The 23369-nt window shown below is 34.9% G+C and overlaps 2 protein-coding genes across 15 annotated transcripts in view; one reads left to right on the top strand and one right to left on the bottom strand.

Moving 5' to 3' along the window:
- CTNNA3 (catenin alpha 3) overlaps positions 1 to 23369 on the top strand; it is a 1677393-nt gene that overhangs the window by 590723 nt on the left and 1063301 nt on the right. The window lies entirely within an intron of this gene.
- Positions 808 to 23369, bottom strand: part of LRRTM3 (leucine rich repeat transmembrane neuronal 3) — a 181587-nt gene continuing 159025 nt past the window's right edge. Inside the window, exon 3 of the mRNA XM_079899794.1 lies at positions 808 to 3048. Within this exon, the coding sequence (XP_079755920.1) occupies positions 2839 to 3048 (210 nt within the window). The 3' untranslated portion in view covers positions 808 to 2838. The remainder of the gene's footprint in view (positions 3049 to 23369) is intronic.

Below are 23369 nucleotides of genomic sequence, written 5' to 3' on the forward strand. Positions count from 1 at the left end.
GTAACCATGTTGGGCTGAACTGCATTTTTCAACTCCAAACATAGAAACATTTCAGTTGTTTAAAGAGGTGAGAAGTACACAGGAAGAAAGACATGGGGTGGTTAGAAAGAGGAAATGGGAGATTACTGAATTCTGAAAAAGACAGATCAGAGATAGGGATTTTAGACACAAATATATAAATTGCAAATGTATGCTAAAGATTCCAGAGACAGTCTCCTCTAGCAGGTTTTCATTTCCCCAAAGCCCCCACACCCCGGGACATGGCAGAATAAAAATTAAGCAAACAAGTAACTTAGCATCTTTTTTTTTCTTTTTCCTGTTAAAGATCCTTTGGGTTTAATTTGAAATATGACAAATACCAAAATTCTTAGTTTATTTGGCTCTTAATGTACGTAATAAGTCCTCCGATGCACAGAGCTAAGACCTCCCATGCACCTGGTTCCAAGGTGACTGCTTCTATTTATAGTTGTTCACTTCAGGTGAACTTAAAATGTTTAAGAAAGAAAGCAGTTTGCTTCAGGAAATAAAGGGCATATATTTGTGAGGCTCCCTGGAACCTTTAAAATTTCTAAAAATCATTTGTCCGTTTGAAAATGTCTGGAAAGAGAAGATATAAAATGCTTATTTACACAAATTAAAAGATATTTGAATCTTTGCAAGGACAACTTCTATGAGAAAAAATTGCAAATGACATTTTGGTTTACATAATAAATAAAATTTTGCATCAGATTTCAGATCCACACATAATAGATTTATAATTAACCCTCTATAGATTTGCTAACTGCAAAGCAAAATATCAGTGTAGAGGATTAAGGATACTCTGACAATAATACAGTGCAAGGAAATTAGAAATTGGAAAAAAGAGATTAAAATTAAACTAAAAATGACAATTTTCTGAATAGCAAATAATTTATGCAAAATATGTTACAAAATCTGGAATGCTAGATAGTTGATACAAGTACTGTGACATTTAGTTTCATTTAAATTAGTAAGAGTTTGCTCTTCCACCATTTTGTTTTTTTCCCTTCTGACAGTATATTTTCAACAAAAATTTGCTCTTGATTTTTTTAATCCATTCTCTTTGAACCTGTTCTTAAATTTGCCATGATAAACCTGCATAAAACTATACTTTTGAATTTCTTTGGAAGAAATAAAAAATTGAAAGTTTGACATTGGTTTTCACAAATTCTTTTCTTCATTGTTTTTGACTGTGTTTGATCCCTATTAGATTGACATACTCTCAACCTATTTTTGATGTCATGAATTAAAAATGACAACATAAAAAAAGCACTTCTAGTGTAACAGCAATTGAAACTTGCAGTTTTATATTTAAAAAAAAACACAAAAGAATGTGTGAATACCATAGATAAAATAACAATATTTTCAAACAGTAACCTGTGTCAAGCAAACAACAAACAAGTTGATTATTTCAGCCTCTGAAAAGTCAGGTTTTCATAATTTGATTGAATTAACTTTATAATACAATTGGATAATCCATATATGATCTGGGGTGGTTTCAAATTACTCTGGATTATTTTTCAGATAATTTGGAGGTGAATCTCATTATGGATAGCAATATAAACAATTTAGAACATATTAAGGATGTTTACAGTCTACTTGCATGATAAAGTTCCACCATGGCTCGTATCTGTATTGAATCAGCTGTAGATGTTTTAGAGTTCTCTCCCAGGAGAAAATGGATGTAGCACACGAAGTGAAAATTTTCATATATTTCCTTTGAGATGTTGCTAAAATATAGCCTCACCATTCTAAATGGGAAATTGTCTTAAAACCAGGCACATTTTGCACTGATGGTTATTTTTAGGTAAACCACTTTGGGTTAATTAAGAGAAATTACTACTGTACAATTATTATGCTTTATTCTCCCACCTTGGCCTGAAGTAATGAGATGTAACAGAGTTTTTCTTTGTCACTGGCAGCTGCACCTTTTAAGTATATCAAACTCTGTTGCTGTGGTTACGGCCTTTGTTTCCAGTGATGTTTTGTCCATGCTTCCCCCCACCCTTAACAATGGGTTACTCAAAAGAATGAAATAATGAGTCATTCATTCAGAAATACGTTGTTAAAATATCCCTCTTTATCATTACATTTCACTGCTTAGAAACTAGGCTGTAATTCAAGGCAACAGTTAAGTCTGAGAAGTGTTAAAAAATCTTTGATTTTTTTCATTTATAAGAAAGACCTGTCTATGTAATTGAAGAACTTCTTATAAGTCTCAACAAACCCTTTTTGGTTAATGTATTATTTCTGGACCAAGTAGATAAAATTCTACACAGTAAGCATGATAAAAATCGTGCATGTTTTGCACAGCACATAATTTGAGAGTCAAGGTTTCTGGGCACAAAAGCAGTAACAAAACAGTCCCTACAAAACTGAGTAACTCTGAATAACACAAGAAATAATTTTTGTTAATTTAAAATTTTAGAAACTGAAATACATAAAGTGTGTAAAGTAAAATGTAATTAAATTATGGTACTGTACATACGAGTTGTTTCTATAATTGAAACTTTACAATATGAAAAATACATTAGCTCTGTACAGTTTTTACAGGTAGGTAGGATGAGTTTTGAGAAAAAAGATTTTTTTTTCAGGGTCATACTCTAAGTCAAAAAAATACTGCACAACTTAGCTAATTATAAAGTGTAGAGTTGAAACAATTCATGTCTTCTTTATTTCATGAATCAATCTTGGATTTTTGTTTATTTTAACAGGGGATTGTTTTCTTTTGTTTTTAGAGTCCACAATGAACAAATCCTCCTCATTTTGTCCTTGAGGTTACAAAGTTTGATGGCAACCCATGGTTACCAATTAGCTCAGTTAAGCCAGCTGCTGTTTATGGTCACTGATTCGGCCAGCTGTTGTGATTGTGCTCAGGTCCAGCTCAGTCTCTAGGTGTGTTTCCATCGTATCTTCCTGTGCATTCGTTTCAAAGGATTTATGAGAGAGAAGTTCATGATGCACCCCACAGTAACTTATCGTGGGCTGGTCGTATGCCAGAAAAGTTGACACATTCATTGATAAAGGTATCTGGGGAAAAATGACACAAGAAAAGTCAGTTATAAAAAGACAACTTTGGGGGCAAGATTTGGGGAATGTGAAGTGCTGACCTGACTACCATGGGTACATCTGTGGCTCAAGAGTCCCCCGCTGTCTCACCAATGTCCTTCATTCTCATACTAGCACGCAGATTGCAACAGTTCTAAAGCCTGAGATGGAGCTGCTGAATTCTTAACTAGAACCTTCAGATAAATAGGAACCTAAGCGATTCTGAAAATGCTAAAAGTTTTGTTAGAAAAGTCAGAAGAATGCTTTTCCTCAGTGAGGTAAATTTGTAGTTTTAGAACTAAGAAAAATATTATTTGGTTACTTATGGTATTGGAATACAATTGAACAGTGGTTCTCAAACTGTATCATGCATAAAAATCACCTCCCCCTTCTTCAGCTCCAACATCCACTTCCCTGGTTTTTTCTTAATTTAGTAGGTCTGAGGTGGGACCTGTAATTTGTATTTCTTATAGTTCCCATATGTTACTGGTGCTGTTAATCCACACACCACACTTTGAGAACCACTGCAGAAGAGAATTGTCTCGGCAAGTCATTCTGGCTCTTCTTACCCAGGAAGTTCTTCTTCTTTTTTTTCCCACATTTTAAAGTGTTTTTACCTATATGATCTGGATACTATAACCTAATATTACTTCAGAAAAGCTATAACATTGTAACATGGTATGAAATAAAGAGTAGGGTTATCTTCATGATGGTCTTTTTTAAAAAGCACCTTTTCTTCACTCCCATAGGTGCTCTTTTGGACAGTAGCAATGATGGTGCCTGACTGTGCTATGATTGCCGAAATAGTCCTGTACACCTGTGGCTTTGTCACAGCTTGGCCACTGTCAGTAAAGATTGTGGCTGTGTATCCCCTGTCAATACCTTCTTAATGTTTATTTTGCCATGAGCATTCTTTGAAACATTAATGTCTGTAGCTCGATCCATATATCTAAACTCTAAGGTTTAGAGAACTCCCAGGAAGAAACTCTGGCTTCTATGAAAGTCTAAAAGCAACCAAGGAAGAGGCTAGTTTGAAGGAATCAGCGATATATGTGTGGAAGGGACTCATTGCTAATTGCAGCTTAATGAAAGGAAGCAAGTTCTAAAAATAGGAAAAAGCAAGAGTGACCACTGTGAACAGAAGGGAAACATATGTGTTACAGACAAAAGGTAGTTTGAAATGTAATCAGATGTCAAAGTCTAGAGATTATTCCCATTTCTTTCAATAAGATTAAAAAAATTGTTCTAAAAAGTAGGCAGTTTTGAGGAAACTTCAGCCTTGATCTCTGTTTAATATCCTAATTACTAATTCATGTTGTTGAATTACCTTGGATAAAAACTTCCGCCATTCTTATTTGGTGGTAGATAAAATATGTTTCTCTTTGGTCACCTCAGACTAAATTCCTCTGATCTCAGCTAAGATTGGAGCCGAAAGCCCTAGATTTTATTAACTCCTTCTTTACTTTCTTAGTCCTTTTCTCCGTATATAAGAATCCTTTTTGCCTCTTTCCGTCCCTATCTTTCTACCCTTATTTAGTTTTCCTTTAGTAAAAATTAGTTGAGCTGTTATTTCCCTGTTTTCTCTTGTATTCACTTCTTTTGAGATTATAATGTCTTTTTAATGTGAACATTTCAATGTATCAAACATGTAGGGCTTAGTCTTTGGAGACAGAAATGTAATCCCCTTCATCAAATTACATTCCTGAGAACTCTTCCTATTTATGTGAATTTTTAAAAATTTGAAGCATGTTACCTGATGTGTGAATGAAAGACATCATACGCTTTAAAAAATGGTCAAGGTGATTGGAAGATCATAAAGAAAATAATACGATGCTTCCAAAGATGCTCATTTAAAATAAGGAAGAACTATTGTTACAGATGAAATAGCTCAGATAACTAAAATACAATATATTATTATGCAAAAGTAATTGTGCAGCATGAATAGATTTGAGTTATAGGAGAGAATGAAAATAGAACTGTTATTGGGTGCGTGAGTTTAACATTAGCCTCTGGGAAATCAATGTTCTGTAATGTGTTATGGGTCATATATCTGTAGGATTTTATATACTTGTTCTTATTTGTCATGGAAACTTATGGTTTATATATGTTATATCATTCCTGGCTTACTTGGAATTTACTGTGAATAATTCATAATTTTTATGGTGATGATTTATGAAAAATAATAAACCATGATACATTTATTCTGTGTGTGTGTGTGTGTGTGTGTGTGTGTGTATACACAATTTCCTGCTTGATTTAGTATCTAGAGGCTGCTGGTATCCAGAGTGCAAGTCCTAATTTGAACTATATCAGGTAGTTAGTGCTCATTATTTATTTAAAAATCCCACATATTTTCTTTATAGAGTTTCTTATTTGGGGATATGTTTTATTTTAAAACTCCTAGCCCCTTGGTTATACTTTTTTAATGTCAAGTCATATTTTTCACATTTTAATCTTTCTGAAATTGGGATGGTACTTATAATTAGTGTGGATGTTTAACATGTTTTTTCTTCCCTGCAATTGAAAGTGATTCTTAAAGTTGATGATATCTTAATATCAAGCAAATAACATACTAAGTTGTATTTGTAAGTAGAATTTAACAGCTAAACTTATCTGAATACAACATCACAGTAGATTTCTCCCAGGTTGACTTAAATGATTTTGCAAATCTGAAAGTTAGCATTAGTTATATTCACGTGTATATTCATAGGAATATACACATGTATTGACATACACATATACACAATATATAAAGACATACATAAATACACATATATAATATATATATATAATCTTGTGGCCAGTTACTTATGATTTCAAAATTATTTAAATGTGGTATGGAAAGTGTAAATTTTGGTGATATATTAGTTTTGGACAACTATTTCATATTTGTTGTATAAAATATATACATAGATGTATACTGTATCTATAGAAATATTATTTACACACACACATGCACACATAGTGGCTGGGTAGTGATGGAGAGGCTCTCCACTGGCATTAAGCAAATATCTTGAGGCTCAGATACAGTCCATGTAAATCCATTCTTGTCACCCAGTCAGTAAATATAGCAGCCCTTTCTCCTTCCTCACATAATCGTCAGTCATGTGACCTTGTGCCCTATGTTTTCTCTTCCCTTTCCAATCTGACCTGGGTATTCTCTATTCATCCTCTCTGTCTCTGTCCCTTTCTCCATTGTTACCTGATTTATATTAATGTGCAGGAGAGGCACACAGCCATGCTCTCCCCTATGGATAGAGTATTCAACAGGACAGTCCAGTTTATGCTTATTGTCCCATTTTGGAAAATAAATCACTTTAGTCAACCTACCTGAAGATGACCCAAATATGTTTGTTTGTTTGTTTTTGTTTTTTGCGGTACGCGGGCTGCTCACTGTTGTGGCCTCTCCCGTTGCGGAGCACAGGCTCTGGATGTGCAGGCTCAGCGGCCATGGCTCATGGGCCCAGCCGCTCCGCGGCATGTGGGATCTTCCCAGACCGGGGCACGAACCCGTGTCCCCTGCATCGGCAGGCGGACTCTCAACCACTGCACCACCAGGGAAGCCCCCAAATATGTTATTTTATAATATGAAAATGAACAGCAAGGGCAGTAGGAGATATAAATCTAATAAGCCTCTGCTTCCCCAGACCTTTTGTTACAGGGCTCTATTTAAAGTGTCCATAGAGTTTTCTTGTCCTTTCTGAGAGAACAGTTTCTTTCAGTGAATTTTAACCCGATAAACTCCTATTTATAATTACTTACGGTTTCCTTTGATACTTTAGGTCAGTATTTTTCAGGTGAGTTAATTATTCTTAAGGCATAACTTATAGAGTTCCAAGAATATGAAAACTTAACTCCCCAGAAAGCAGTATCATCTAGAGTCTGAACTAAGAAATCATTATATGCTATTCTAATGATGAGAGGTAGAAGCTGACATTATTTAGGAAATTCCCCTCAGGAAAAATTTCTACTCTGCTAAACTAGTTACTGTCTTGACATCAATGATATTTGCCTAAGCAGTAATTTTCCAGTGTCTGTCTCAACATCACATATATGTACCTTTCACATACACAAATTTTGTAATGTTAGATGAATAAAAATAACTCATTATTAAGTCTTTTTTCCCATTCATTTAAAATGTTTGAGCTTGTGACTTTAAGGGGAAAGAATAACTTTTTAAAGTTTCCAATTTGTGATTAAGTAAAAATGATCATTTTAATCTTATATTCACTGCAAAATAATATGTATATTTGTACACATATATATGTGTATATATAAATATGCATGTGTATTGCTCATATTCTAATTAGTTGGTTACAGGCCATTTAAACATCTTTTCCGTAGGATAGCAAGGATTATTTTAAGTACAGTAAGTACTCTGAAGAACAGAAAATGACAGTCCACTTTTGAGAGGGAATAATAAAAAGGTTGTTTTTCCCTCTCTAGAATTGCAAAACATAGGAAATATTTGCTTGTTGAATGTTATTTCTGAGTAGAGTTTTTCTAAGTATAAATATTTCTATTGATTATCATTGAGGAGAATGCCCATGCTGTTCCCATACATCACGGGCGAAATCTTCTATTTTTATAAGGCCAATGTTACCTAGCGAGTGTTCTACCTCTCTAGGCTATTGAAAGGATGTTACTTTAGGGTTTTTGTAGCTAACAGCATTTTGTTTTTCAGTAATCTGCATGTAGTGAAAGAAACAGACTTGCTTCATGAAGGAATTAATTTTTTAAGATGTAGCCTTTATCACTATCAAGACATTTTGCCCCATTTTATGTTGTAATTCAGAGGCCTATTATTTTACATTTGTTTTTCATCTACTAAATTTAATGAATTTTCAGTTGAGTCTATTTCTACCTATTAATATATAAAATAAAAAACAGGCATTATAATATTTTTCCAATTAATAGTATTTCTCTAGTTTGTCTCTAAATTTGTCTCAAACTGGGCTCATTATCTCTGGATCCAAACTAAGTTCTCCCCATGGTCCTTTTTCTGTTTTGGGGAGCACCAAGTTAAGTCAGCTTTGCCAGTCCCCTTCAACACTTCCTTGTCCCTTTTTCCAAATGTCCCATTTTTTTGTCCGTTACTTTGTTGACATCAATGACATATATCTTTTGCATGCATCCACTTCTCTCATTTCTGTTTCCATTATCTTGGCTCAAAATATTATTACCTTGTTTACTTTAGTGATTGTATGACTGGCATGCCTAATCAGTAGAGTCAAAAATAAAACTAAATATTTGTAAATTCATTTCTCGAGATTAACTATATTTCTATTTAATTTAATGTAAGCAGCATGTAGAAAATAGTGAATGCTTTTTTCTTTTCTTTTTTATCATGTCTGAATCATTACTCTGTCTTTGCAAAGAAGTGGGATTTGAAATGTACTTTATTCTGGGAAATTACCTTCCTTAAAAACATTATTTCATATGTGCATATAGATATATGTGAGTACACACATGTACATATCACACCACTGCTTGTAAATTTCTCAATCTATTTAAAGAAGTGTTTTAATTTTTTCAAAATGCACTTGCTAATGACTTTATTCTTGTTTATCTTGATGCCTCTACTTTCTGTTTCATTTATATAGGTTATGTAAATTTTCCAGACTAGCCTTTGGTTGTGTTAGAGTATGTGCAACTTTATGTGTATTGGGAATTGGTTAGAAACATTTGTTTCAGTGCTACCAAACATGAGTTTTGTGTACAGGCTGGTAGTTTTACTGATGGTAAAAATAGAAAGTTGTGTCTTTGGTATTACTTGAGTAATATTAAGAAACTTGATGGAAAATATCTTTTCTACTGGATTGATTCTTGAAAGTCATGTTACTAATTAATATTTTGTTTTCTAAGTATTGAGGCAGTTGGTAAAATGTAAGTATTATATAAGAAAAATAGTGTAAGAAATTATCACACTGCAGCTTGGTTCACTGGAAGAGTGTCGAAGTTTGCCTAGATGTTACCTCTGGTCCTACCTTAATTCTTTAGGATTTCTGCAGTGATTTCTCTCCCTAGCCACCTGAGTGGCTGTGGGCACTTGTTTCATCTCTTGGTCTGCCTGGACACCTGCCTGGACACGTCTCTAACTTTCTCCTCATTATCATCACTGTCATTTATTGAGCATTTACTGTGTGCTAGGTACCATGCTACGTGCTGCACTCAGGTCATCTTATTTAAGCCTCCCAAGGCTGTTGTAAGATAAATATAATTATTCCCATTTTACAGTTGAAAAAAACTAAGACTTAGATGGTTTAAGTAATTAGTTAAAAATCATTTACCTGGTGAGTTGCAGAAGTGGTTGCCTGACTTCCTAACCAGTATGCTTTATTTCTTATTTATCACTTTATCTAACTCACACTGGCTTTGGAGCCTAGAGAGGTGAACACAGTATCATGTGTCTGATACTATTTAGACACCAATTATCAACATTGGATCTTATTTCCAGTAGGGTAAACACTATGATTTGCTAAGCTACACTTTAGCTTTCTGATACTGCTTTGCACTTTGGGTCCTCAGGAAAGAAACCTATAGTTGATCAGGCATTCACAATGTGGATGGATGGTGACAGCTCAAAATCAAAGCTCTCTTCTTCTTACTAAGCTCATATTGGCCAAATACAAAGTGTAAGGGGAAGGGTCTAATCTGGAGAACATTCTGGACTGGGATCGGAGCCTTACATATACACCCAGATAAAATACGTGTAAGATTATTTAGGGAGACCTTTAGGGATTTTAAAACTAGATGTCTGTGTTGACTTGGAAATTGGTAGAAGTTTTTCCAATTAAATGATGTTAGTTTTTCTTTTTAACAAGAAGTTTAAAAAATTAGAAACCTCAGTTAATCTGATTATTTTGTTTTATATTAAATGATATTGTTTTGATTTCTTTCTGTACATAAAAGAGTTATAAGTAGGTGCTGGAGTACAGGAGGACTGGGGAAGTGGAGAAACAAACATGAATAAGGTATAATTTCTGCTCCCTGACAAAATCATAGACTAGTGAAGGAGATACACATATAATGCAAGAAAGGAAAGGGAGGCAATGGATGGGGTGAGCTAGTAGGCAAGTTGTGTGCTTGTATAAGGATGTGTGTGTGTGTGTGTATATATATATATATATATATATATATATGTAAGGGAGGGTGTGTGTGTGTATACATACATATATATATATATATATATATATATATATATGTATGTATACACACACACACTTTGCTCTGACTGGCTGATTCTACTTATTATGTCATTTATCCTTTGCAGGTGCAAAACAAACTAGCCATCTTCTTTGTTTGGAAATAGTGTTATTTTCCAGATTTATTGGCAAGAGTCACTATTGCTGAGAAGTGATTTAATGTTTACTTTTATAGACTCTCCCACAAAGATACTATATTTTACTTTGAAATTTATTTGTTTGAAAAGCAATCTATCTCTTGGAGCTCTTAAGCATTCTAATGGTTAATTAGTGTGAGTATAATAGACTGTTGGATCATCAATTTTAATTATCTTGATTCTACTAGTAATTTAGTTAAAGAAGCATCTTCAGGAAGTGCTTAATTAAGAGCCTGAATTTATGTTATGCTACCTTTACACTTATAAAACAAACTAGTTTTTTACACTTTTAAATTCTTAGATGAAATCAACACCTTAATACTAAATTTCAGTATTTTCTTAAGATCTAAGTTGCCAACTAAAGTAACAATTGCTATCTATAACAAGTATAGGGTAATAAGACAGGAACTCAATATGATTTTGAAAAATTTCAGATGTCTGTAACTTGAGAATAATGTGAAAGAAAACACTATTTGCAGGAGGATAATAATTCTTCTAGTGCCTTTTGTGTGAAAAAAATTTTTTTGTGAACTCCTGCAGAGTGATATCACAAAGTGAAAAAAAAATGAGTTCCATTTGAAAGTTAATAGTTCTACTTGCATTAAAGTGCAATTTAAAATATGTATCTTAAATATTTAAATGAGTTTGCCCTTTGTGAGTGTATTTTCTTCTTTACGAACAATTTGTATTTCAGTTTTGCAACAAGAAATAACTAGGGGTTGGCTATATGAATTATTTTCATAAATTCATGTGCTTGTGTCCACAAAACCAAATAGAAATATTCATTCAATAACTTACTGACTTCAACAAAGACTTGTTGAATGCTTTCGCTGGTCCTGATGCTGGGCTAGTTGCTGGAGATACACCAAGTCCTTGGCCTCAAGGCTTCTGGATGGAACATAAACCCTTCTAACATACACTTATATTAGACCATAACCTTCTTGAGTTCAAAAATCTATGACTAACCACATTTTTCTATGCCTTATGTTGTTTCATGTGGTGGTCCCTTAAACACAGTAAGAACTAAATACATATTTATTGAATGCATGAATGAATACATGAGTGAATTTAAGTAATAGACTAATGGGAACTTGGCATAGTCTAGGAAGAAATTAAAAATGTTCATCCCTGGATGACTGTGAGAACTATATGACTGAGATAATAAAGTCTTATGATATCAGGGCCAGACCATCTTGACTCTAGGATAGAGGTAGAGGGCTACAATGAATTTTCAAAAATCCACACTAATGATGAGGCACATAGCACTGCATTATAATGTTTAGGAACTTCTTCATTTATTTTATATTAATTATTTACAAGTTTTTATTATTTTTATTTAAAATTTTTAATGTTATATTTTATCATGTAAAGAATTAGTTTAAATTTGAACTATATAAAACTTTAAAAATCAATATTGAAAATAAAATAATTATTTTTAATTTGGTGATTTTACACCTATACATTTCAGAATGTTATGTCTGTGCTTTGTCCTTTAATACCTTTTGTACCTGCATTTTTCAAACTCTTTAGTGCTCCCTAGACTCATGGCCCATGATGTCCAGAAGTTTGGTGCACCTGCCAAATTAGTTCTCCCTGTAATGGACTCTGCCCTGGATCATTCTATGTTAACCTGTTTTATTTTCGGTGCCAGTGAAAAGTTATATTTATCTTTTACTGAAGGAAAGCAAAATGCCCCAAACTGTTTTCATTTACATGAAACTCTTCTGCACAGCCTGATGCCTGTTAAATTGGCACTATTGCCAGGTATAGTGATGGGACTCCAAATTGAGACTGTGGCTCAAAGGCCCCGCTAATCTTGATGCTATGTTTCCAAATCTGTTTCTTCATACAACTGTGCAATGAGGTACAGTTGCTAATCAGTTTGAAAACAGTCTCATTCTTTTTCTTTTTCCTGGAAATTGTGGTTACAGCAGTCCACTTAAGGATCTTATAATGATGATACAGCAGTTGAAATTTTTAATCTAGGTTTGTATAAATATGCGAGAATGAAAATTAAACACTACAAAGCAAACAACATATAGCGATGTTTGTATTGCTACAAGTAACTCTTGAAGTCTAGCTATTACTGGCAGTGTACTTTAATCTCATAGAGAGGCTCTATATGGGATTTCCCTCATCACTGGCATTATATTTGGTTTTTCTGTCATGATTTTTGATATCCTATTTGCTTTCCAACTGGCTTTTTCCTCCTCAACAGCTTACTGTTATTTTGGCATTCTTCATAAAACAGGCTCTGCATTTCTGACATACCTGAGAGATTGTCTTGCATTGGCAGGACTTTGATATTCCAACTTTCTTAGGGGTTCTTATTCCTGTCTAGGACCTAGAGGGCAGCACCTCAGGATTACATGAATCCTTGTAGCTGTCTTCTAATTAAATAGGCTTTCAAATGATGCAACAATTTACTGGTTAGCATTTTCTCTTCACTTTATTATTAAATCAATTCAGATTTTGGTTGAGATGTTTCCATACTAAATGAGATGGTACTATATATACATCTGCTAAGTTGCATAAAAGTCCTACACTTGAAGATTTAGTTCAAATAACACTTCTTTGATGAAAACCCCTCAGATGAATTTGATTCTGTAAGGATGAGCTTCTGCTATGAATTTCTTCAGAATTTTTATACACATAAGTATCAATGCATACTGTTTCTTCCATCCATCCATTCATCTATTATTGAGTACTCTCAGGATCCTGAGTAAACAAAACCAATTGCCTGGCTTCAAAAGTAAGCAGTTGTAAAACACTACTTTTTTCCTAGATGTATGTGTAGGATACGGTGGAAGTTGTGGGAAATACTTGCCTTTGCTGTGATGCTTTATATAGATAAGACCATGTTTAAGCTGGCCTGGCTGGTTGTATATACATATTGCCATTATTTCATTTATATTAACATTATCTAACTATCTAGACTGTAAATTTGATAGAGAATAAAAATTTCTCATGGGTTATACAAGCTATGTATTAGTAAAATTTTGAAAGTTCTTGTTAGTGGAGACACTGGCAGGGAACAAAATTGCTTCTCACAAAGTTTATGTTTGTAATGATGATATCAGATCTTCAGATAAGGATGAGCTAATATATATATCTAATTATTATTAATAAGTTATTAGTATAAGTAATTATTAATATAATATCCATCATTCTCTTGTTATTTCAAATTTTTATATGACACAAATATTAGGAACTTTAAAAAAGGTAAGTCCTGACAATATAGCTTTTATTATAATGCAGTAAAACACTTCTTGTTGACATTTAAATAAAGATCAACTTCTAAATTGTGTTAGCACATGTACATTACATGAGTGGTGACTATCATTGGACTGACCGGAAGTAATGTTGGGGAAGGGGAGTATCTAGCTCTTCTCAGTGTTTTACTTATGTCGTCTCACTTAATTTTACTGTGTCCTTTTTTTTTTTTTTTTTGCACAGTTATACCTAGCATTTACAAACTGTCATTTTCTAGCGTTGATTTTCTGTTACTTTACTTCATAGGATATAGTATGTCTGACTTTAGTTTCTTAGTGATAATGAACAAGTTAATGATGGTTGAATCTATGATCAGTGTTATGTGATCAGCCACATATATATGCAGATGATATTTTTTCAACCATGGCTCTGATCAGACTAATTAAAAATAAGCTACATAAAGAGAAAATGTGAGATGTTATTTCTTAATGGTCCACTTTGTTTCATTAACAATATAATGATTTGGTTTCAGCTCAATGTTCAAAGTAGATATCAAATGCAATTAAAAAATCAAAATGTTTTAGGCCATATTTGGGCAGTAAATCTCAAGCCTGAGGTTGCATAACAGTCTTCACTATCATCAGTAAACCCTACTGAGAGAATATGCTTTAGCTTCTTTTATCACAGCTGGACATTCAGGGATATAGAAGGCACAGATATAATATAACATGAGGGAGTTTAAGAGTTTTTATAATTGGTTTCTTATTGTTAGGTTGTATTATTTATACTGCTAGTCAATAATCTGAATGATATAAGATCAATGGTGAAGAAAAAGATGAATCTTTATATATAGATATATACTCCAGTTAGATTCTCTCTAGCTTCTCCGTGAAAAAGTTTAGTCTTATATCATTATGAATAGTATTAACAATTCACCATTTTTCATTCTATTATTTAAGTATCTATTATCAAAGTATTGTAGTATCTATAATATGATCAAACTATCAAGATTCAAAAAGAAGAACTAATCATAAATTTTGCAGAAATATATGATTAAGGAAATCTAACGTAAAGGTTAGGAAATCTAATCTAGGGGATCAAAATGATTTTTGTTTTCTCATGGCTACTAAGGAAGATGTCCCTTGAATGAGCTTTAGAGTAGAATTATCAATTAATTTTTAAATTAATATACTCTTAATATCTGGTTCTCTCCCTCTCCCTCAGATTTAATTTTAAAATCTATTAATAGGGTTCTGATATTATATGAGATAATGAGCATATTTTATATATAAGTATAATATGTAATATGTAATTTATAATATGTGTAGGCATATTATGTATAAGCATATTTTATGTTTATATAAATATATATATAAATGTTTCTTCTGATTATATATATATATATATATACACACACACACACACACACACACACACACACACACAGTAGTCCCCCCTTATCCACAGGGGATTCTAAGACCCCCAGTGGATGCCTGAAACCATGGATGGTACTGAATCCTATATATATTGTTTTTTCCTATATGTACATACATAGATAAAGTTTAATTTATAAACCAGGCACAGTAAGAGGCTATCCGAATTGCCAGCATCACTACTCTTGTGCTTTGGGGCCGTTATTAAGTAACATAAATGTTACTTGAACACAAGCACGGCGATACTTATAAAGCTGATCTGTTAATGGAGATGGCTGCTAAGAGACTAATGGGCGGGTAGCATATGCAGTGTGGGTACACTGGACTAACATGTGATTCACATTTCTGGTGGTACTGAGCTGGAGGGCAAGTGATTTTATCACTCTACTCAGAACGGCACCCAAATTACACTTAAGAATTGCTTAGTTTTAGAATTTTCCATTTAATATTTTCGGGCCATGATTGACCACAGGTAACTGAAACCACAGAAAGCGAAACCAAGGGTAGATAAAGAGGGAGTTCTTTGTGTATATATAAAACGTGGTAATGGTTAGTGACTTTTTCCTAATAGGAGAATCTTTGGTATTTTCTTCCTGTTACCGTTCCTCACTTGTATTTGTGGAATTTTCACTCCATGCACAGAATTGTGCCAAACATTTGAGGGTAATTCAAGCAGCCATAGAAATGAGAATAGATTGCTTACCATCTCTGGGCTTCTGTCATCATTTAGAATATGTGAATAAAAAGTTAAGAAAATAATAGGTAAATTGTACTAGCTGTGAGTATAGACGGAAAGGGAGAGGGCTTTCCGCATATGACATTTCATGCTTGTTTATAAGGAGACACTAGAGTCCAGAGATTCCACCCACTCCCTGAGAAATTTTGTCAAAACAAGGTAACTCTTCTTTGAACTGGCATTGTCCTTGGAAAATGATGATATTCCAACCGAATTTACCAAGTACCTCTCTCATTCTAATAGAGAACTGATTAGGTTTTCTTACCTTTTATTTTAATTCATCTCTCATATGCTTTTTTTATTTGCTTCAGTTGCTTACATTTTAATAAAATATTTATGGCTTTATAAGTAAATCAAACTCTCCAAAGAATGTAATGGGAATCATCCTAAGTGCCTTTGGGGAGAACTAAGGTATTTTGAATGGCTTATTTTTAACGATTTTATAATTTTTTATTATAGGACATTAAATTGAGACACACAGAAGTGACAGGGTAGAACAAAAGCTGTGCATTTTCTTAATAAATGTACTAAGTTCTTATTGTTGAGCTGTAATCACTATCCTAGAATCTGAATAATGCAGGTTTTCTTAGCTTCTTCTGAAGGAGAATTTAAAAATACAAATTAAGAACAGAAAAATTCTAGAAAATAAGAACATTTCACATATAATTCAAATGTAGTCAAAATTCCAAGAACATTGTTGAAATGTTGTGTTGAGGTAGACAATGAAAAGTAACACAATGGGATGAGGTCCTTCTGTCTGAGGGATGGGAATGGCAGGAAAAATAAGACTATAGTTTTAGCGCTGAGATGGCATTTCCTAGATGGTAGCCCCATGAAAGAACATTGAAAAATGTATTGGGTCTGTTTGCTAACCATTTTATGATTGCTTATTTCTCACAGGGTGTTCAATGTAAAGACAGCTTTGTGGCTTATATTCATGTCATGGTATTGAGGCTACCTCTTAGACCCTTTCTTTTTACTTGAGAACATTAGCAGTATGGTTTTGAAGAAAGGAAGAATCTTTCTCTAATGTTGTAAATTATATAGTTCCTGGGGGTATTTAAAGGGATTCAGAGTTCAAGAAGTTTAATAAGGCAGAAGTCTTTATACCAGAATGCTTAGTGGTCCCCTGATCACACTTGCCCCTCTTTATTGTCAGAACACACAGGTAGCTTCTGTCAGGATGCATGACTATAGCAGAAATGCCTGCCTGATTCAGCATTCCAGTTAAATTCCTACTTACAAGCACTTAATTAATATAGGTGGTAGATGGCTCCTAGTCACCGAAATCTGGTCAGTCTCTTGACTCAATAATATTGTGGTTCGTACCGTGGACTCCCCAGGTTAGAGGGTGCTTCTCCCAGTTCCAGGGCTGATGTCTGATCTGTAAGGTCTCTTTCAACATTCAAATTTGGAAATTTTCTCCTCTCTGCTGATCCTAAATTGATATTTTATATTTTAAAAAAGCATGTGTTTTGGAGAGGAAAGGCCTTTCCTGGAAATAATGTATTCCCACCTCATTCCTTCAGGGATTTCTTCTCTGGGCCAACTGAGTTATTGAGAGACTCAGTGTGTCCTTAAGAGGCCTGTGGAGTAATAGAGAATTGGGAGGAAAGAAAATGATTCTCAACTTCATGGTGCAGTAAATGCATTTCTAGAGACTGGGGCCTTGAGTGTAGCCATTTTCAAAATCTGCTTGGGGATTTAGGGTTTTAAACTTATGCCACGAATGATATTGATTAAGCATTTTCTGCCTCACCCATTAGCTCTCCCTTCTGCCCAGTCCTGTAATGAAATCACTCTTTGTGCCGTGGAAATCACCGAGGCAATAAATCCAACACTTACGACTTCAATGCATTATTGAGAAGAGAGCACAGATGCACTGTGGGGAGCAAGCAGTTGTTCACACCAGCTAATATCTTTGATAATTAATAACTGTAACAGGGGAAATGCGCAGCAAATGGAGTAACTGATCTAATTTTTAACTAAAATATAGCATGAAAAGTCTCTGGTTTGTAATTAAAAAAAATTCTCTCTATAGCACTGAAGAAAACCTTTTGATTCTTGAGTGCTGACTGCAATCTCAATGACATTGTAATGGGTAAAGGATTAACGTACTCCATGTCATTTGCAGTCACTTTGGGTCTAGCTTAAACTTCTACCCAAGGTGGTATAAATATTCTATTTATTGAATACCAACTAGGTATCAGGAACTGTGCTAGGCACTGGTAATTCAAAGATAATTGAAACATTGTTTCTGTTTCCAAGGAGCTTCCAGTCTCTAAGAGGCCTCCACGTATATAAACATAAAAATGAGTAAGCTCAGCCTTTAAAAGGGTTATTTACTGGCTTCAGAGAAGGGCATAATCAGCTCTGCTAGGCTGAGATCAGGAAAAGCCATAGAGAGAAGACTTCTGAGCTGAGCCTTGAAGAGAGAATAGGAACTCTTTTAAGAGAAAAGCAGAAAGACCATTCCAGGCAGAGGCACAGAGGCATGAGACACAACATGGTGGTCCATGGGACTGGAAGGACTCAAAATTGCAGTACCAAATGACACATCTGGAGGAGCAACAATAGGTATACATGCAGGTTATGAGAATACAGTGAAATGGTTGGTGAGAGTTGATGAGGGCCTGAGGTCAGGAACCAGGTTCTCCTAATAAGGATAGGAAAAAAGGGTCAATCTCCATCACTTACTAGGTGGGTAACCTTGAGCAAGTTAATGAACCTTTCTGAGCCACAATATTGGTGTTTGTTAAATGGATATAATAATCCCTACCTTATAGTTTTGTTGTTAGCCCTGGAGATAATGCATGTGTGTTCCCTGGAATAGTAAGTTCTCAGTAAGTAAAATGGATGATTATAATATTATTCCTGATTGACTGAAACACTCCATCATGTCCTCTGTTCTTTTTCTACATAGTTCACTGCTTGTCACTCGCATATCACTGTTCAATATGTAGCTGAAATGAGCTTAGAGAATTAAGCTTTTTTGAAATGCTTCTGCCAAGTCATTTTTTCAATAATTATTACCCTTGCCACATTAATCTATATTTGAGATGCAATCAAATTGAAGTGCTCAAAAATTTATAACTTCTGTCTATCAGAACACAAAGGAGAGAGAAACATTTGGACATTATTAGAATTGTTGGCTTATTAGTGGAAATGTCATAATTAACTAAGTAAAAAGGACTGGGAATTCTAATTCTAGTGGGATATACTGATTTACTGTTTAGCTTTAGGCACATCACTTCACCTTTTTGGTGCATATCTGTAAAATGAGATAGATGATGCCTGCTGATTAAATACCAATGAGTAGCCTTAAGCATAAGAATGATAAATAATAAAATAATAACTTTCCCCTCTGAGGATAAAAAAAAATTGTGTCAGCAGATCTATTCTTACGTTAGGACTTAATAAAACACTGTAAGTGGGAATTGAAAACGTAGTCCAGATTTTTTTTATTAACATCGGTTTCATCATATGTATTCCTGACTTCCACAATTTTGTTCCATACTTCAATAGTTTTGTTTTAAATTATAAAAAACAAAATCTCTGTGAAAGGTAGAGATTAATCTGCTGATGCTTTCCTTTCCACCCCCTTGTAGAATCTCTAAGTGGAAAAATACAGTTTCAAAGCCTAATACAGCAGAAAATGTCTCCAACCTTTTGTCTCCAGCAAAACAATCCACCAGTGTATGTAACAGGATGCTTTTTGTTGTCTGGAGAGAGGGGACACTTTATAAAGAAATGCAAGCATTTGAGGTTGTCACTCATCCTGGTTTCCTCTTGGAATTTCTTCCCTGCCTCTCTGGATCTTGCTGGTTAAATTCTACCTACTGTATGAAGACTTTGGAAAAAACAAAACCCCAAAGCTTCTGTAACCATTCTTTTTTTTTTTTTTTTTTTTCCAGCCCTTCTATTAAATTTTATTTGTTTTTCCTATTATTTTGGCAATTGTATTTTTTTTACGTCTTTATTGTAGGATAATTGCTTTACAATGGTGTGCTAGTTTCTGCTTCATAACAAAGTGAATCAGTCACACACACACATATATTCCCATATCCCTCCCCCCTCGCGTCTCCCTCCCTCCCACCCTCCCTATCCCACCATTCTTTTCTGAACTGTTGCAATTTTTACTCCTCCCCTGGTACTTCATACATGCTGCTGTGTGTTAGTGACTATCCTATTATGAGTTACGTCTTATCTTCCATTATATCACAGACACTTGAGAGCAACTACTTTGCTTTCTCTGTGGCCTCGCCTGGTCCTGAGGAGAAATTTGTAGATTTATTGGCTTCTTCAGGACTTCCCAAACGTAGATATACAAGTTTTATCTGAGATTGCACTTCTCCCAGATCTTAGATTTAGACCCTGTTGTATCACTGTGTCCTTCTGCATCTGTGGCAGAAAGAAGGCAGTAAGCTGGGCCATGAACACTGGTATTTGTGTTTATGATGGTTTCTTCAATGCCTAGGATTCTTACCCTTGTTCTATAAAGCTTATACAAGTGCTCATAAGTCAACCTCGCATATATCCCAACACAAAAGTTTTGGCCAACAGAGCATGAGGGAGACCAAACTGGGACTGCAGATCTTGTCTCTAAAACTTATAAATATGGATTATTCCTTGTCCCCTTGAATAGTATGAGTTATTGGTGACATTAAATTCATGGTGTAAGTTCTAGCTGAAGAGGATTAAGAGTGTCTTAGAAATTGTATCCCAATTTCAGAAAAATCTTAATGGGAGCCAGATTATACCAGTGTTCTAAGTCACATAATCAAATAAAGTGCTCTACTGCATCGTGTTGGCAATTTTTGCCTCTCTCTGCTTTTGCACTCTCATAATTCTATTTGGCTTGATGGCTTCACCCTGAATCTTAAGGATGTGATGTTAAGAAGACATCAGAAAAAAATTATAAACCACAATAATTGCTTTGACTCTGTTTTCCTAAATAATTTAAGGGGAGTAACATTTTGTTGGTATCTCCCTCAGTCACTTCCCTGCTGACCATTCCCTTCTTCACCTTCTTAGAGACACAAATGAATACATACAAGGTTTATGGCAATCATGCTTTAGGGCTTTCTACATTGTATATTGGCCGGTTTGTAGGCACTGTAGCTATGGAATCTTGGAAATACACATGAATCTTGCCAGGATTTGGAGTTTCACTGGAGGAAGGTCACTCTTCATGCCCATTTTAGGGTGTTAGCTGATCTAAGTGAAAAGTCTAAAAACGTGTGTGTGTGTGTGTGTGTGTGTGTGTGTGTGTTTAATATGGGGCTTTCAGGATACTCTTGTACGTGGTTGTTACCCCAAGGGAAAGCCCTTAAACTGACCTAAGTTCGCATAACTTGGATAGACTCGGTCAGACTGTGATTGTGGTCTATGACCTAGTATGCGTACTACCAGCCCACAATTATCCAAGCTAACAGGTAAGCCTGAAATGGAACTTTCACTTCTGTTCTCTTTTTCCTCCCTCCCTTCATTCCTTCCTTTTCTTCTTCTCTATTGATTTATTCCTTCATTCATTCAATAAATGATCATTGAACATGTATTACGTACCAGCTACAGTTTTAGGTGTTAGTGGGATGAGTAAATAAATAGAAACATATTATAGTAAGGGGACACACATTAAACAAATAGTCACACAAATATATTGTTACAAATTTTGATGTTGGTCATGGAGGAAAACTATAGGGAAGTAGTCTTTCAGGGAGGAACATCATGGAAGGTTTCCCTAAGAAAGTTTTATATGAGCTGAGTGAAGGCAGGAGGAAGCATGCTTCAGGCCGACGTAACACTGTGCAAGGGATCAGGGGCAGGCACAGGAAGGGGAGTCCAGAGTGGCTGGACTAGAAATTACAGGATGAGACTGAGGTGGTGCTGGTGGTGGTGGGAAGAGGCCCATTTGAGATGGGTCCAAGAGGCCATTAGGGACACATCATTAGTTGCTTGTAGGCCATCTTATGATACTTTGAGGGATTTTTAAATGGCTTGTTTGTTATCATAAAGCAGTTGAAGGCCAATGAAGAGTTTTAAGCGGGAAAGTGACATGAACTGATTTGTATTTACAAAAAGACAATTCTGAAGAAGAAAGAGAGCTAAAGTGGAGAGTAAATACCTGCAAAGCTGGTAGGAGGCTACTGAAGGAACCATTAGAGAGGTGAGAAGGCATTGTGGATGGGACTGGCGGCCAGTAGGTAGAGGAGTTGCGTCCAGTTTCTAGAGAATTTCTGTAGAGGGACAGGATTTGGTGACGGGATTCGGAATGGGAGCGAGTGAGAACGTCTCAAGAATATTTAAGTTTCTGGATGCACAAGTGTCCTGATGTGTGCAAGGTATCCTGTGAACAGGATACAGTGCAAGGGTGATGGGTTCACAGTTGCTTTGGCCGTGAGACTTAATAAAGCTGTGGAGGTTTTGACATAACTTAATGGAGATGTTGGGGAGGGGTTTTGTTCAGTTCTGGAGCTCAGAAGAGAGGTCTAGGCTGCAGTCATTAGCGTGGCAATCAGTGGCTATATTAACTGACTTTGTTAATTTCAATAGGGTGTTTTTCCAAAGGTAAATGAGGCATTCCTTTTTAAACATTTTTCTAGTTTATGTTGTAGCATTATTATGTTTCCTTAACCAAAATTTACAAGTCCAGTTTCCTATACTATGTTTGGATACCTGGAATTTCACTCCATCTATATTATCGATGTTATTATTATTACTACTACTACTATTATTATCACCATGCTGTACATTACACCCAATTATGAAACATGCTGTTTATATTTAACTTTTGAAGAAATACTCTTGGATTTTGAAAATCAGACTTTATGTCCTCAAATGAATCTGACTGACTTTAGAAGAATAAGGGCTTTCCATCCTGGTGGAGTCCTGGAAATGAGTTTTTGGAGATAGGGCTATGTGTTGGTCTTCATACATGTGGCTCCGTAATTGTGAATTGTGATGCAAGTGTACTTTTCTCAGCTCCCCTGCACTAACCAGCAAAGTGACCTTGAGCAAGTCACCAGCAGCTCAACATGACCTCCAAGATTCATTTTGGCCTTAAGAGTCTATGAAAAATTAGCATTAATCCTAAGAAAATGGGATAAGGGTGGAGAAAGCACTTATTTTAAATACTGGAGAAGTTTTAGATCCCTGGAGGAATTAAATCTTCTGAAATTATTCAAGATATAGTAAATGGGAGGTTATAAGTTTTTTCCCCCTATCTTTCTACACATACGGAAAGGCAGTTAAATTGCTGCTAAAAATGTGAAGTGGAGGTGAGCAGCATTTCCAGAGGCAGTAAGTAGTGTTGCATTTTACTGGTAAATTTTATCATTCTTTAAAAAAAAATGAGAGAGAGGTTTATATAAAAGCGGGGAAAAAGGAAATTGCATGTGCAGATGAAAAATACCATCTGTGCTTCTGGATCCGTTCCATGCTCCACACCTTCGGTGAAAGAAACTGTTGATTGAAAGCTCAGATTTTGCTGGCTAGTTGTAAAAGCTTCCTGTGTTGCAAATCAAGCATTTTAAAAATAGATGGCTTTGAATTTGGGAGTTAATTTTTGGCCCCATTTGCT

Source organism: Stenella coeruleoalba (genome assembly GCF_951394435.1).
Source record: "Stenella coeruleoalba genome assembly, chromosome: 16".
Classification (NCBI taxonomy): Eukaryota; Metazoa; Chordata; class Mammalia; order Artiodactyla; family Delphinidae; genus Stenella; species Stenella coeruleoalba.